This window comes from Onychomys torridus, chromosome 1 (assembly GCF_903995425.1).
Source record: "Onychomys torridus chromosome 1, mOncTor1.1, whole genome shotgun sequence".
Lineage (NCBI taxonomy): Eukaryota > Metazoa > Chordata > Mammalia > Rodentia > Cricetidae > Onychomys > Onychomys torridus.
Genome location: NC_050443.1, coordinates 82,662,253 through 82,680,392, shown reverse-complemented (window position 1 = coordinate 82,680,392; position 18,140 = coordinate 82,662,253). Strand labels below are relative to the sequence as shown.

The window sequence follows — 18,140 nt, the reverse complement described above, 5'->3', positions numbered from 1 at the left end:
AATAGGTACAAAATCCAATTCATGGAGCTCAAAGACCAAAAGCACCAGACTGTGGATTTTGTTCATATTGTAGTTCCATTCTTTTAGATTAAACACACACACACACACACACACACACACACACACACACACACACACACTAAAAACTTAACAAACAGACTGTATGGGCACCTCTATTGAATCTCTGGTGCATAGTTAAGTAGGAACCGTGACAGCTCCTAACTGTCCAGACCATTCTATCCACAGGATACCTTTTAACAACTTGTGTCATTTATGTTGTTAAACTCAATATTTTAAGGCCTTCACATCAGTTTTGTCCTGTAATTTTGTAGTTTAATGCTCATGAAATATCTTTTAGACATCATACTAGCATGTAAATATGACTACTGGTATGGTTTATATACCACACATATAATGAAATATGAACAGGCTAAGCAACTTGCTTAGGTCACACAAAGTGTTTATAATAAAGCAGGAACTTAGCTCACCTTTCTTTAACACACCCCATCATTTGCTGTTTACACAGCAACACCCCCTTAAGCTATCTTTACCCCTGGCCTCCTTGATGCAATTATGCCATCTTCCTACTGACTTGCAGAGCTATTGTGAAGTTTTTTTCACCATTACATTGTTATTATTATTAGACTTATGGTTATTCAATGTGCTGTGTCAATTTTTGTGTTGAGAATAAAACTTGAAATAAAAATCTTAGGTCATCCACCAGTGTTTATTGAAATTTCAAAGGGTTAGTGTGGGTCAGGTCCAGTCACATTGCAAGGAGATGGAGATGGTGAATATGTAATGGCACAAAGTCACTGTGGTTGGCGAATGCTGAGAGGATAGTCCCTCAAACAAAGAAAAAAGTCAGTCACTGGAAATCAAATAACATTAGGAAGCATTCTTTTGAAAGAGAGGATTGGCCTGGGTTGGTTTTTCTTCCTTTGAGACAATGTGAAATTCATAAAAAATACTAAGATCCCTATGCAGTCTGTTGCTCATAGATTTGTTAGACTCATGCTAATTTGTGTTTAGAGCCAAGTTATTTTTTTCTCCTCATTTGTAACTCCACTCCCATATGCTTTACTTTTGAGTTATGCCCTATTCATCTTTTTCAAAAGTTTACCCAATGTGAAAATCAATACATAGTGCCACATCAAGTATGTAATGAGGAACAAAACAAACCAGTAAATGAAACTTACCATGAGGTCCTCCAGCAAATTCAGCTCTTGTTTTGAGACTCAAACGTCCTCGTCTACTCCACTAATGCTTCATTAGTTGAGGTGTTTTTCATTTCTGGTTTGGATAATGCGAGGTGCATTTCTGCTGCCTTTAATATTTGAAAAGACAGTGACACCTCTGAGGTAGACTCTTAAACCATGACATGGGTTTTTCTTCACTTATAGGAAGCCTAACTTATCACTGACTATATTGGGGTTAAAACAAACAACACTATTCTTTTTTGGCTTATTCCTACTTTATGGAAAATAAATATTCCGAGTTTAGGAGAAATACACTTTAGGAAAACCCATGATTTACATTCTGGAGAAATTTTCCATCATGATAATTACCTATCAAAAGATAGAATCTATTTTTCAATGAACTCTTCTAGGACTGAAACAGTAATACCCCACTGTTTCAGGTGTTCAGTTTCAACCATCAGTAACACATTTCATGACTGTGACACCTGCTTCCATTCTCAAACTTAAAACAGCTAAAGCCACGGTGTGGACAAGTGCCATACCTGGGACCTGAATAGCCAGGAAATTGTCTCCATCCCTTTCTGAGGACCGAGGACTATCTATAATCTTACACTTGACACCTAGAGGACACCATCTGTACCCAGCACTAGGAATTCTCTAACTTCTAATGACAGCTGTTGTTGTCTCCTCTACTCTGCAGCTACAGACTTCCTGGTGGTCAGCAAGGTGGGTTGTTTCTCATTACTTCCGTCCTACTGCTCACGCAGAGGCTGGTATAAGTTTCTCAATCCCAAGAGACTTAAGACTCAGTAGAATTGAGGGATCCCAGAAAATGCCTGTGGTCTTCTGAGGCCCAGGTCCTTAGGTAAGAAAACCAAAACTAAAGCAAAACAAAGCATCTAACCTAAAGATCCATTAAATTAAATAATCAAACTTCCAGGAAGCTCATCTCTCCAAGATAATTCTGAGAGTTGAGCAAAAGCCTATTACAGCCAGAAACATACACTATGGCAGTTTTGGCAGAAATAATTTTAAAAAATGGATATTGTAAGAATGTGGTTGTCAGGGTACATGAACCTAAATTTTATCCTATTAATGTACTCCTTAGCAGTTTATATGTAATTCATTTAAAATTTTTTTCGATTTATAAAATTGATTTTAATTTTTTATGTATGTGTATGTGTATATGAGTGAGCATATGCCATATGCTCAAGATCCCAGGAAGTCCAAAAAGGATCTTGGATGCCTTAGGATTGGAGTTAAAAATAATTGAGAGAATTTTGATGCAGGTCCTAGGGACTAGACTTGGGACCACAGGGAAAGCAGGGATTCATTTTTGCCACTGATAAATCTTACCAGCTGTCACCTTAGGATTTGATTTGTCTTTCGTATTTGCTCACAGTCTATGGAGGGGAAATAAGGTACAATTTAGTACTGTTTTATTTGAGTCTTGAAATGAGTCTCTCTCTCTCTCTCTCTGTCTCTCTCTCTCCCTCTGTCTCTCCTTAATTTTATTTATTCTATGTCTCATTTACATCATGTATCTTGATTTCATTCATTTTCCTGTCCCTTCATGTGTACCCTCTGTCAATGAAACCCCCCCCCAAAAAAATGAAACAAAATTTAAGAGAACAAAAGGGAAAAATCAAAAGCCTCAACATGAAAGCTACAGGGTGACACAGTGAGTCACTCAGTAAATTCTTTTGCTCATATATCTTTACTTGCAAGTGTTCATTGCAAAGTCATTGGTCTGGTTGGAGGCCTCTGGTTTCTACTGCACTATTGATGCTGGGCCCTCACCTGTACTCTTCTTGGATATCCTGCTGTTGCCCTGTGCTGTGGAGATCCTGCAGCTTTGTGTCTGTGGGTCAAGCCCCTTCATGTGCTCCAGCAGATCATAGGTGGGGTGGATATTGGGGCAGGCCAATTCATAATCCTTATTCTAAGCATGATCAGCTGCAGGGTTGGTCCGACCGCCAGTTCTCCCCTGTCCTCACCCCCTGGGCAAACTCTCCAGCAATGTCCCAGCTAATTCAGCCTTGCAGCGATGAGCAAGGAGTGGGACTAGTTCTGCTTTCACACCCTCTAAGTCAGCTCTACCCCCCCTCCACCATCAGGGCCAGCTCTACTGTGTTTCCCAGGTGAGGTGCAGACGCCACTCTCCCGAGTGCTGCAGCCACTGAGGAGCAGGAACAGATCCCTGCTCTTATGACCCCAGGGCCAGCTCCTCTACCTGTGTAAAGTGTTGATGGGTGGGGAATGGGGAAAAGGGCATCTCTCCTTTGCCCATGCCACCCTATCTCAGATGAGTAATGGGGACAGCTCTCCTTTGCTCATAACATCTGGCCTGGGTCACCCTCACCTCCAAACACTGGGCAGCTCTGCTGTGTTACCTAGGGGATGGGCAGGGCTCATTTCCTGAATGCTGCAGCTGGTGAGGGGGAGGGTCAGTTCTGTCTTCTGTAGCAGGTGGTAAGGGGCAAGGGGTACGGGGCCATCCTCACCCTCCCACACGTCCACATGACAAATGAGTAATGGGAATAGCTCTCCCTTGCTATCTACTTCAGGGACAGTTCTCCCATGCTCACAACTTTGGAGATGGCTCACCCACACCTCCACTAACAGGTTTGGCTCTACTGTGCTGCCCTGGCAAGGTACAGGGCCTGCTCTCCTGAGTGTTGCAGTCGGTGAAGGTCAGGGACAGCTCTCCCACACTTATGACCATGGAGCCAGCCCTCCCACCTGCCTCGGTCATTGATGAACATGGGAGGTGGGGGAGGCATTTTTCCCTTGCCCATGCTGTCACAAGACAGATGAGAAATGGAGATAGCTCTCTGAGCCTCACAATTTAGGGGCTTGTTCACACACAGCTCCACTAACAGGGTAAGCTCCATTGTGCTGCCCTGGAAAGGTGCAGTTGGTGGGGGGTCAGGGACAGCTCTCCCCCTGTTATGACCACAAGGCCAACTCTCTCACCCGCCCTAGGCGTTGATGGGCTGGCAGTAGTGGTAGGGGGAGTGAGGGTGGGGCTACCATCCTCAGGGCTGGCTCACCTGTGCTCTCAAACAGGTTTATCTCTGCTGTGCTGTCTAGACAAAGTTCAGAGCTTGCTTTCCCGTGTGTTGTCCCTGGCCAATGGGTCAGCTCCCACATCATCTCAGCCTGCTCCCTTCCTCTATCTAGTCTCTTCAAATATGTTTCTGTCCACAGGACCTGAACCATTCTCTCTCTCTCTCTCTCTCTCTCTCTCTCTCTCTCTCTCTCTCTCTCCCCTCCCTTAACACCTCATGTCATACCTTTGCACACTCTGATAGTGCCCATCTGGCTGGTGCTTCAAGGTACCAGGTGGGTGGGCCTAGGTTTTCTCCTCGGAGCCCAGGGCAGATGTTCTGAGGCCTATGTGTATGTTTCCTTGTCCCCCTCAGGTGGCCATGACACTGGGCTGGGCCATGCTTCCTTATCTCTCTCTCTCTCTCTCTCTCTCTCTCTCTCTCTCTCTCTCACTCACACACACACACACACACACACACACACACACACACAAATCATTATAGTGCCTAACCGCCAGGCAGTTCCTGGATGGTGCATTTGGCTGAGTTCTGTCCATCCTGGTGATATGGCATGTTGTGGGGGAAAGCTAGTTTCTTGTGTATGTTAGTCAAACATTTTTCCACAACATTGTTTCACCTTCAGAGTATGCTAATACTGTCTTTGTCAAATCTGAGCAACACACTTAACAAAGATGTTATTTTTTTATTGCTTAATTACTGACATCAAAGCTTGAGTAAAATAATTCATCATCACAAATAGCTCATAACCTAACTTTAAAGTAAGTATGGGTTTCTGTGCCAAATAACATTGTTTGGACAAGCTAACACAGTTGACAGTAAAAATTTAGAGTAATGAATATAATTAGAAGTAGTTCTTTAATACAATAATAAAACCATATTTTAAAGTTGTAACATGCCAAATATATTATGTTTATGAAACACTATTGTATAACATTAAATAGATTATTATTTTTTTCCTTATGCTAAATGGTCAAGAACCTATAGTCACTGAAACAGGCACCTGAAATAGAAGCATAGGTCAAAGTAAGGATGCTGATTTGACAGGGATTAGATAACAATGCATGAATATGTATAAGCACATTTACAGACTTTTACAAATGATAATAAGGAACAGTCACTTAGATTTTTAATTAAAATTACAGTCTTTTAAACAACATAAAACCTAGAAGAGGCAAAGATAGACTGAACTATTTTAAGAATAGATCAGTATCATAGGATTGCAGCATAACACAAAGGAAAATGAACCAAAACTTCTTCACTAGACACTATTTGCTCCTAAAATGTAAGTTTATAGATTGTAAATGGGTTGTTTTGCCTGAAGCCACAAAATTATTTGGTATTAAAACAACTTCATGTTTTCAGAAAACACATTTAATGCAATAACTTCATTAATACATGTTCCCAAATGCAAGTTTCAGATTTCTACAAAACTATGGTAACAGATGTCTTGAAAATTAACAAATTAATTTTTAATTGGTATCCATGTTCCTGTCCCTTGGATACATTGAAACAACCGCACAAAAACTGATAGCATCTTTGTGTGAAATGAGCAGTGTTTGTACTTATAAACTGACAAGAACATTCAACACAAAGTCCATACACCTGGCTTGGTCTCTAAACTTCACAAGTGACGCTTTTGCTTCAATCTTCGGAGGCCTCTGTTTATAAATGGGAATGTGCTAAGGCACAGGATTCTATGGACAGCCATGGGTGCATGTGATGTGTAAGTGACAGATTTACTGGTTCATCTTTAACAACCACATCAGCATCAATTTAAAGAATTTACTGCTACTGTTGTTGTTGTGGAGGGATGAATGTTTCATAATTCTATGACTGTTGTTTTAGATAAGAAGATAAATGAAACCTCCTTTACTCTATTTTTGGGCAAATGTAAAGTATTCCATCCATTCATTATTCTTCATTCAAGTGTATTTTTTATTTAAGAATTTTAATTGAAAATAGTTTCTTATACATCCTGACCACAATTTCACCTCCCTCCATGCCTCCCAGCTCCCCTTTCTCCTTTGCTTTCCACCAAATCCACTCCCCATTTCTCTCCCTTCAGAAAAGAGCAGGCCTCTAGGAGACTACAGCCAAACACCACAAAACAAGATACGATAAGATAAGGCAAAAGCCCTCAAATCAAGGCTGCAAAAGGCAACCTAATAGGAGGAAGAGAGTCCCAATAGAAGGCAAAAGAGTCAGAGATAGATCTGCTCCCGCAACTCAAGAGTCCCATAAAAACACCAGGCTAACAGCTAAAACATATATGCAGAAATCCTTGTACTGTAGACCCATGCAGGCCCTGTGCATGCTGTTTCAGTCTCTGCGTGCCCATGTGAGCCCTGCTCAGTTGATTTGTTGGGCCATGTTCTCCTTGTGTCCTCCATCTCCTCCGACTACTACAATCTTTCTACCTTTTCTTCCATGAGGTTCTGGGATCTCTGAGGGGAGGTACTCAATGGACAACTCCAGTTTAGATACTCTTTCCTCATAATGCCTGTCTTTGGGTCTCTGAACACACACGCACTACTGCCAAAGGAAACCTCTCTGATGACGAACACTGGACAAGGCCCTTCGACTTTTTTCCCCAGACAGGTTTGGTCCTACACTAGGCCTTTGGACGACCCAGTCTCTGGTTCCTGGCCGTCCAGGCAGTGTTGGACATGGGCTCCCTCTGACGGCTTGTTTCTCAAGTTGAACCAGACATTGGCTGGCTACTCTGACAAGTTCTGCGCCACCATTGCCCCAGCACATCTCGCAGGCAGGACAGACTGTAGGTAGAAGGTTTTGTGGCTGGGCTGTATTTTCCATAGCCTTTTATATTTATAGTTTAGTATTATATAGGAAGTAAATAATACAACTTTGAAAAGAGAATAAAAACCTTAAACCATAAGAAGTATACACCTATATACCAATATTTTGGAGTTAGTTGCATAGATAGATAGATGATAGATAGATAGATAGATAGATAGATAGATAGATAGATAGATAGATAGATAGAAGATATATTAATTGGGGAAATTGATAATAGTTTTATGGAAGAAAAGAAGAGAAAAACAATACTTGTAATGAGACCATTAGCTCAGTGTAAATGGACATAAACCTATCACAAAATATATAGCATCTCACTGTTGTAAAAGATACTGATGAATTGTTACAGTGATTGTAACCTTTATTTTCTCAGAAAGAAAATGAAAAAAATATTTAAAGATTATCCACTTAAAAATTATTCAAAGTAAGGATGACACCAAAATATCACTTGTGAGAAAAACATCACCTATAATGTAAAGCCTGTGGCATGTTAGTAATAGACAGCAGGGTTCCATCACTGAGTGTGTGACAAAATAGAAAGACTCTGAGATATTGAGAAAAGTTAGGAAGGCCTCAGTTCCAAGTAATTGGTTTTGTGTCATCTCATGTGTGCCATGTAGAAGCCACTCTCTCATGGGAATATTTTGATAACCTCCCTCTGGTACTTTCTGTCTATTTTTCCATGTATTGTAGTAAATAACTCATGCCAAGCAGCTTCCCCTAGAAGAGGCTTTGAGCATCTCCTTAATAATCCACACATCCTTCACTCATACCCAGGTGGGTAAACTGGAAAGAGAAGAGAAATGTGCTTCTCAACTAGTTTGTCAATCTGAGAGTTCAGGTTTTATGGTACGGTGTTCCCATGGTGTTTTATTAGCACAGCAGAAATGAGGCCTTCTGTTCAGAACTTTCCTAACGAAGTTTTGCTCCTTAAAATGAAAATTGGAATCCTTAGTGAATGAGAGGAACAAGAGATTGGCAATGGTGAAAACAGAGATGCCTAATAGAAGAACTGAGAAAAAACATTGAAGTAGGTAAGGATTCAAATGATGGGAAGTCATACAAAAGGAATGGCAGATTAAGTTCTTGCTTGGGGACTTGAAAGAAGACTGGGGGGTGGAGATGATGCTACAAAAGGTTTTGAGGAAGCTACAAGTGAGTCAGTCATAGCAACTGGGAAGCTGAAATAGTGAAATGACTTTTGAATCCTCAAGTACAAATTGAAGAATAATGTTTTGGCTAATATGAGAAATCCATCACAAAGTTATTTTCTAACACCAGGACACCTGGAAGTCAGAAACTGAGTAAGCTGACCAGTTCTAAAATACTACCTTTCAGATGGCAATCACTATTTCCTTGCTTTTGTCTACTGGAGCTTATTCTTCAGTTTTAACGCTCCCTGCCAACTTATGATTCCCCCGAACATTTTATACACTAGAACTTAAATAGAGCTTGTGTTATGGGTGAATTTATGTCTCTGCTGGGTGCTAATATACATATGATACAGTAGGAATGTAAAAATTTTCAATTTATTTATTTATTTATTTAAGCAATATTCACTATGTAACTTGTATCCATAAACAAAACGTGGCTTTCTTCACAAAACTATTTGGAGTTTATAATCTTAGTACCAACAACACTTAAGTCAATTAGGTAAGAAAAATCTATCTAGGTAACAAGAAGAAAATGTTAAATCAAATGTGCTAAATGTTAATTATAGGGGCAACACTAGATACTTGGTAGGAATTTAACGGCTAGAGTAATTCTCATGATCCAAAATATCTAGGGATATTTCAGTAGATGGCTGAATGGAAAATAAATATTAAATTGATTTAATTACTGTCAGTAGAGCTAAAGCACAGTTTGTGATCACATAATCAAAATGTAAGAATGAGTAAGCTATGTCTAGTGTGTTAAATCATCCAATGTGATCGGATTCCAAAATAACTAAAATCTATTCAAATCATTTGAAATTAAACATGCTTCCATGGAAAAGGGCCAGTGACATGTCTACAAACAATAGCAAAAAATGAAGTAGGCTTTGATACAGACTAAGCGAGTTTTACACTAAACCTTGCTAGGGTATAGATGGTGGTCTTCGTTTCTAGTGGTGTTTGAGATCTGGTCAGTACTAAGCACAGGAAAGAAAGGGAAATACAGACAGTAAATTCCAATATATTCGGGAAGAAAGTTAAAACGAAGGGAGAGACTATTACATATTTCTATAGGAACCTGCAGGTATGTGGTTATGTGCATTTGTGTTGGTTTAATATAGGAGTGCTGTGTAGTTTGTAAGAATGTTCTTTGTTTTAGTGTGGTAAGACTTAGTGGGATGAATGGCTGAGCATGGTTGGTTTGTCATGATTGGATACTTCAGTCCAGTAGGCACTGTGCCTTTAAAAACATTTATTTAAGTTAATCTTGCAGGCTAGGTAAACCAATGAGAAAATTGCATTAAGATAACCTTGTTCTTAGTCTCTTGGATCCTCAGAGAGCCTTTTTCTCTGGGGTTATACATGTTCCTTGTAACTGAATCATAAGAACATGATACAAAGAATGGCTTTGTGAAACCCATTACCAGTTCTTGATGCCATAGACCTATGTAAAGACACCAGAGCCATCAGATGCAGGACAATGTAATAGAGGTCTACACAGCAGTGGGTACATATCATGACTCACCAAGAAACCTCTCTTCACAGACATATTCACACTTTTAAAAATAACATCTGTGATGTGTTTACATTTGTATATTTCTAAAATAGTACAGAATTCTGATCTTGTTAAGGGAAAATGAAGTTTCTTGTCCCAATCTTTGTGTGTGTGTTTTGTTTTCTCCCTCTCTCTCTGTCTCTGCCTCTGTGTCTGTCTGTCTGTCTGTCTGTCCCTCTCTCTGGTGCACGGTGTGTAGTCAGTGTCTATGTATGTCTGTGTGTGTACATTTTAGTGTATGTGTGATGGCTTTTGGAGATCAGTTGATGTTCAGTTTCTTAGTCTCTCTCCTCCTTATTCCTGGAACTCTCTGATTCACTAAACTGTTTGGCCAATGAGCTCCTGGGATCTGCCTGTCAACCCAGCCCTTGGTTTATAGACACACTCTGTACATCCAACTTTTTTAAAATGGTTGATGGTTAAAATTTTAAACTCTGAGGGCCTTGTGCTTGCACAGGAAGCACTTCACTGGCCGAGCCCTCTCCCCAGCTCCCCTGGGTCTCTTCCCTATGACCTTTCCCTGCGAAAGAATGCCTTATTTCTTTCTATTTAATTGATCCTCAGGTGCTCCTTAAAATATTTGATCATATTTATTTTTAGTATAATTTTACAAAAAGCACCATATTTGGATTCTAGGCTTCTTTTTAGATAGTTTTCTGTTTAATAGTTTTTCCCTTTTTATCCTGTCTTCATATTCAATTGTAGTTACACCAATATTTTCTGATTTTTTTTTCTGCACGGAAAGTGGAAATTATCAGCACATAATCTAAATATAATTCACCTAATAAGAGATAATATCTGTTCCTATGTCTTTAAAAATAAAGATACAAAAATAACATCTTTTCTGTCAATGATGCTGATTGGACAAAGTGTAATTTGTTCACTAATACATTATTTGTATTTTGACAAACAGATGTTTCCATTCCTTCTAGGAAACTATTTGTTGGTGTCCAATCCTATTCTCGCACTGGCTGAGAAAACTAACAATCACTATTTTAATTATTTCATCACTTTCTTACATTATGATCAACATCCTCGTTTGTAAGAATAAGCCTATCATTCTAGAAGAAAATATCGAATGACATAGAAGTTCATTAGAAGAATGAGGGTCAGTAAATGAAGTTGGCCAGATGATTTAGGTATTATAACAGTTATTAAAATGACCCTGCACTTTTATTTCTGTAGAAGAAATATCAGAAAAATAATGTTCATGTTCCCAGAGACTTGAGTGTTGCCAACTATGATGCTGATATGTGGGAAAGTACAAGGACTGTTTTGAGAGTTCTAATAAATTTAGTGTAAATGAAGCAGACAGGAACATAATTGAATAATATCAAAATAAGATTTTGAGAATACTTTGTTGTCGCCATTGAGAAACACATAAATTATGTCCTTAATTTTCATTTATACTTGATCAGTATTATTAGCTTGAGCATGCTAAGTCAAGGGAATCCTACTATTTCCTACACTTAATAGCAGTTATGCATTTTCCAAGCTTCAAATAGCTCTTCAGATAGGTTTAGAAGCCTGATTTTTTCATATAAACATGTCAGAATTAATGTTGACCCAGAGGAATATTATGATATATCTTTTATCTTAAAGTCTACCATTTTTGTCTTATAATAGAAACCTTTGGAAGCTAACATAGGCTGGATAAGATATACCTTTATGAAGATTACAAACAGTAGCTGGTTCCAGCCACCTACCCTTCTTCTCACAGGTATTCCTGGACTAGAAGATGTGCAGATATGGTTCTCTATCCCACTGTGTGTCATGTACCTAATTGCCCTCCTAGGAAACTGCTCCATACTCTTTATTATCAAAACCACCTCCATCCTGCATGAGCCTCAGTATATCTTTCTATCTATGCTGGCAGCTACAGATGTGGGTCTGTCTGTATCAACTCTGCCTACGGTACTGAATGTCTTCCTCCTGAATCACAGAGAAATTGAATTCCACTCTTGCTTGACACAAATGTTCTTCATCCATACTTTCTCTTCCATGGAGTCAGCCATTCTACTGGCCATGGCTTTTGATCGGTTTGTAGCTATTCGTAATCCATTACACTATACTGTGGTTTTAACACCCTCTCGGATTATCAGAATGGGACTTGCAGCTGTTGTTAGGGGTGTGCTGTTAATGGTACCCTTACCCATTCTGCTCAAGCGGTTGCCCTTCTGTAAGGATATCATTCTATCCCATTGCTACTGCTACCATCCTGATATTATGAAGCTGGCCTGTGGTCCCGTCAAGGTCAATATCATCTATGGATTGTCTCTAGTCCTCTGTTCCTTTGGAGTTGACTCTGTATTTATTGTCATTTCTTACATCTTGATTTTGAAAACAGTGTTGAGCATTGCCTCAGGTGATGGTCAACTAAAGGCGCTCAACACCTGTGTCTCCCACATCTTCACTGTCTTTATATTTTATGTACCACTCATTGTTCTGGCCCTAATTCACAGATTTGGAACATTTACATCTCCTCTCCTTCATGTCACCATGGCTAATCTCTTCCTCTTCTTGACTCCTGTTCTGAACCCCTTGGTTTACAGCTTAAAAACCAAACAGATAAGGTCTGCAGTGTGTAAAGTATTCAAAGATAGAAGAAATTTGCTCAAATAGTCACATACAGCCTTAGAGAAAGAGATGCCTTCCTTCTCCGCCATGTCATCTACCTGCTTCTCAGGAATATGATTTTATTTCAAGGTATAATATTGTGAGAATTGTGATATTCCTGTCTTCTAAGAAGAAGGTAGTACTTTGATTAACACTGAAAAAGAAATATTGATCTATTACATTGTGAAATGAGAGTAAATGATTCAGTGTGGGATATGTATATATTTTGTTTAGTTACTTATTTTAATAAAACACATGAGCTATACAAAATTTAAAGGGATATGAAAACCAAGTAGATGCTACTCATATTTGGAAGAAAAAAAAACAAGCTTAGCTAACATAATGGGGGAAGTGTTCGTATTTGATTTTTAAATTTTAATATGAAACTTTGGAAATAAAATTGCTCTTTTAAATTTTAAATTATCAATCTAAAGAATCTAAAGCAGCAGCAAATCATGAGATGTGAGAGTAGGACAGGATGTTATACTTGGAGGAATTAGAGTATATCAAGAGAAGTTCCTCTGGAGGAGGCATGATCAAGGTCAATAAAATAGTGGACCCCAGAACGTCCATCAGCTTTTACATGTATTTACTTAATTAATAAACAAAGTTGATTTATATGCTGTCTCTACTAAGGTTACTATTCCAGGCCATTGTAGTCCTTTGCTTGGTATGGAAAATGCTCTCCCTCTGATAGCACTCCCACAGTACAGTTATCCTGATGGCATTTTAGAAAACCATTCCATGTTCATATTTTGAAATTATTCAGAACTTGGCTATTGTTAGAGTTTTATATTTGAAGTCTAGTATAGAGTATTTATTTTGTTATTATTTTTGTAAATATCCTTCTCCTTTTTAGTATTTTATCACACATCATATACATGATCAAAGAATATAAGGAAAACCAAAGTAAAATGGTTTCCCCAATACTTAGAGCATCATTTAACACATCATAGAAAATCCTGATGTCTTGTATATAATTTCCCAAATAACAAGTGGGTCATTTTCCAGTGAAAACTAGCTAAGTGTCCTTTGATTCAGATAAATTCTGTAATAGTATCTACCTAGAAGAGCATCAGATACAAATGGAAGGGCTAAATATTAAATGACTATTTCAATTAAAGGACACTGGAATTCTACTCATTGACATTTTGATTGAACTCTTGGAAGTTACAGAATTCTAACTATCTTAATTCAGTTCTTAATGTATGATTAAGTACTTTATTAAGAAAAGAAAAAAACTATACTGCTAGCCATAAACAGAAGAAGGCAAAAAAAAATGTCTTAAATAAATGCACTGTGCTGACAATCTAAGATTATTTGGTAAGATTGGAGTATGAAAGAAATGATAGTCAGGTTGGATCATAGAAAGCTTCACATACAGATTTGATTAAACTTGTCAAAACAAACGTGTCAGTAATTTGGAAATAAATATTTAACACAATCATATTTGTTTAAAAACACTTTTATATAACATAATAAATGTCAGTTTCAACTCCAGGTACAGTTAGATGTTTAGAATTCAACTCCACATTACATAAAGAAAAGCATCTAGAACGCTTAAATTAGTGGAGCTAATATTGAGATGTACAAAAGTAAAAGCATTGAAGACAAATTTAGGAGATGTAATGATATTAATGAAGAAGAAATTTAAAAGATATGTAGAGGTAACAGCATTAATTTTTTTCTCTGGAAACATAAAAAATATAGTCATCACTTGTGTACAGAGGGAATTTGAGAGGAAAAATGCATTTCAAGTTCATGAATTTAACTTTGGTTTTCATGGATTTGAAGGCTATAGCTACAAACAGCATATCCATGTATGCACACCCATCTGAGATGAGAAACAAGCTTCTGAAAATGACTATATAGGTGTTCTGTAACTGTGGAGCAAATCAGAGATACAAAACTAGTTAGCAATGGTGTGAAATAGAGGGAAAGCAGAATAATCTTTTTTTCTTCTAAAGGATGTGGATGCAGATGTGAGAGTATATGAGGGGAAAAAAAGCAAAACAATTTCCTAATTGACTGCTATGACCCACACACTCTATAGCAGGGGTAGTCAAAATGGTCTAGAAAATGGCTATAAATTTTGTTCTCAAGGAGATAGTGCAAGAAAGAAGGGGGATATTTGAATACTAGAATAGAGCAAAACCACTAGAAAGAAACAAAGTAGAAAGCAAAAGAACAGAATTGGGGATTTCTGAAATTTCTGAATTTTAAAATTCTTTAATTATAATCCTCATTTGCAACTATAAAAATATAGCAAACTTATCCATGAATAGAGGCTAACCTGAAGTATCTAAGAACAGGTTTTTTTTACTGTTTAGTTTGTGAAGTCTATCAAATCATACACTAAGACATATAGAAGAAAATAAAATTTTTGAGTATACAAATATAATGTCTTTATTCATAAAAGCTGTAATTTCAACATTTCATCTAATTTTCATATCTATATACATATCCCAGATGTAAAAATACAACAAAATAAACAATCATGTTAACTGTGTAATTGAGAATTATCTTTGCATTAAATTTCTGAATTGTTCATCTTATGTGGATTTTCAAAGACTTTCTCAGGGTAGAACGAATCTGCTTGGTCTTCAGGCTATACACAATTGGGTTGAGCATTGGAGGCATAAAAAGGTAGATATTTCCCAGGACTGCATGTGCTATTGGAGAACTTCTGTGGCTGATTCGATGCATTACTGTTATTGCCAGCAAAGGGCCATAGTAAATAAAGACAATAAATATATGAGACAAACAAGTGTTGAGTGCCTTCATCTGACCTTCTCTGGAAGCAATCCCCATGACTGCTTGAAATATCAGAGCATAAGAAATGGCTATGAGCAGAAAGTCTACCCCAAAGGAAAATATAACTAAAACAAGCCCATAGAAAATATTGATTTTGACTTGGCCACAAGCTAGTTTCATGACATTTGGGTGGATACAATAGGAATAAGACAGCATCTGACCCTTGCAGAATGGTAGCCTCTTGAGCAGAATAGGCAATGGAGTCATGAGTGCTACACCCCTCAGAAAGGCAACCAGTCCCATCTTGGTTACTCGTGAGTTGGTAAGTATTGTGGTGTATTGCAGGGGGTGACTGATGGCCACAAAACGGTCAAAAGCCATAGCCAGCAGAATTCCTGAGCCCATGGAAGAGGATGTATGAATGAAGAAGAGCTGAGCAAGGCAACTATCAAATGCAATTTCATAGAGGTCAAAGATAAAGACTTTTAACACAGAGAAAAGTGTGGAGACAGACAAGACAATGTCAGCCCCAGCCAACATAGACAAAAAATGGTATTGGGGCTCCTGCAGACTCCGTTCAGTCCTCACTAAGTAAATTACGGTACAGTTCCCTGCCATTGTAGTGATGTACATCAGACTTAGGAGTGGGCCTAGCCACAGACGGGCACCCACCAGCCCTCTGAGACCAGTGAGGATGAAGAGAGATGGTTGAAATGTGGTGTTGAATTCAGACATGGGCAACTGTGAGAATCACTGTGCACACAGTTTCTTTGACATTGAACCCTAGAAGGAAGCAAAAGTTAGATGTCAAATTTAGGAAGTTCTAATGAACATTCGAGATGTCATCTGTGAAGGATACAGTGTAAGGATGAGGAGCTTATTGGGAGTAAGATGAATTTAACAATTATACCAAGCAACAAATGTTCTCCTGAAGACTGCCTTTAGGATATGCAATCCTTTTCACTACCAATCTCCATATAGAAACGAGCCAGTTAAGATGCAGTAAAAATGAATAGAAAATTTTGTGTCCAGCCCATACCCAAACCACCTGGATCCAAGAGCTTAGGATGAGAACTATGAGACAGCAAACACAAATAGAAGTACTTTACAAAATAATTCCTTCAAAGTTCTAACAAACATGGTGTTGGAGTAATGGCTCCATAGCTAAGAGTCCTTGTTGTGCTAACATAAGGACCTAATTACAAATACCCAGAACTGTGAAAAAAGCAAAGCATAGTGGCAGGTTTCTGTAACTTCAGCATTATGGGATCAGAGAGAGAAGGCAAGCCAATGGGAATAACTGGGTACAAGCCAATCTTCAGGTTCTGTGAGAGACCTTGCCTCAAGGGAATATGGTGGAGAATGATAAAGCATCTTTAATGTCATCTTTAATATTCTGTCTGTGTATACTTATGCACAATGGCATGAACATATTTGTTCATAATTACACACACAATTATAAAAGCAGAAAGAGTTACCTTGGGTAGCAGAGTACCCAGTGCTTCTATCTTCTCACTATGAGAGACAAAATCTGAGTTGAAAACAAACATCAACCCCTCACACACATGTGTGTGAACACATATTTGTGTCTTGAGATATACTTATTGTGACACTTTTGGAAGGGAAAATTTTCTATTTCTAAACAAGTATATTTACTGGCATTGTATACTGTACTCTGATTTCACACTTAGAAGAGGTTCTCACTGTTGCCAATGAACGATCATCATTTCCCAATTCATTCAACTGATGCTGGAGTGTAACTCTGACCATTTCATTTTGACCCATTGTTCAACTCACCTCTTCAGTGAAATACCAAAGTATTTTTACACAGCTCAAACTATTTACATTCTAAAATATAGATAAAAATTCCTTCATCTTGGACCTGAATTCCTATTCCAAGTGCACGCTGATTCTTTGTCTTTGTTAGTGTTATTTAAATGATATGTAAATATACTTAAATGCATGAGACTATATATACCTATAGTATTTAACAATTATAATGTGGATATTTATATTTTTGTTTATTTTACATTTTTATATAAAGTAAATATATAATCATTTAACATGTTCCCTTTTATCTTTATCAGTCTGCCTTTTCCTTCTATGGTAGAAATACAATTTTAAAACATGTTAGTATTCTTTATAATAATTCCAATAATTAGATGATCATTTCTAATAATTATTTTGCTAAAGAATTAGAAGCTTAAAAATAGGCTTATGTCACTTGGGAATATATTTCCCTTCTTTGGTCTTTAAAAATATTTGGCCATCTAAAATATTTCCTTTGTGAGAATTTATCTTTCTTGATTTCCATAAAAAATTAAATGCTTTTGAAATATTTCTATTTTAATGAATTATTCTTCTATACTTTTAACTGTCTCTTTTTCTATGGGCATTAAGAAACAACTACTGTTAGTATCAATCATTTCTTCCTTCATAATTAATTATATTTATTCTTTGATTCTAGATGCTTTCCAATACATATTTTTATTTTAATCTCTAACATCTTGGTTGTCAACCTGTGGGTTGTGACCCCTTTGACAAACTTCAATTGCAAAAAAAATTTACATTATAATTAGTAACAGCAGCAAAATTACAATTATGAAGTATCAATGAAAATAATTTTATGATTGGGGGTCACCACAGCATGAGGAAGGTTGAAAGCCACTACTCTAACATTACCTCCACACAACTTTAAATTAAGAATCTCTGAAACTAAATCCACTCTCTACATACAGTTAGATATTTTAAATGTCTTTGTGATCTGTCCACCTAGTAATCTCTAGTCATTATCCTAGTTGCAATTTAAATGTCTTTGTGATCCATCCACCTAGTAATCTCTAGTCATTATCCTAGCTGCAATTTATGGTATCTAGCTTACATTAATTAAATATATCACTGCAGATCAGAAGTTTAATTGATCTTCAATTATCACTTTTTTCTAATTAAACAATAAATGAACATGATTTTTTTTTAA

The 18,140-nt window shown here is 37.5% G+C and overlaps 2 protein-coding genes across 2 annotated transcripts; one reads left to right on the top strand and one right to left on the bottom strand.

Annotated features, from left to right (window-relative positions):
* The first annotated feature begins 11,461 nt into the window (after positions 1–11,461).
* LOC118579870 (olfactory receptor 51G2-like) lies at positions 11,462–12,415 on the top strand. The gene has a single exon (XM_036181631.1). It carries the CDS (start codon positions 11,462–11,464, stop codon positions 12,413–12,415), a length of 954 nt encoding a protein of 317 aa, XP_036037524.1.
* Positions 12,416–14,956: 2,541 nt separating this feature from the next.
* Positions 14,957–15,898, bottom strand: LOC118581505 (olfactory receptor 51E1-like). The gene has a single exon (XM_036183686.1). The coding sequence runs from the start codon at positions 15,896–15,898 to the stop codon at positions 14,957–14,959; it is 942 nt and encodes a 313-aa protein (XP_036039579.1).
* Positions 15,899–18,140: the final 2,242 nt, after the last annotated feature.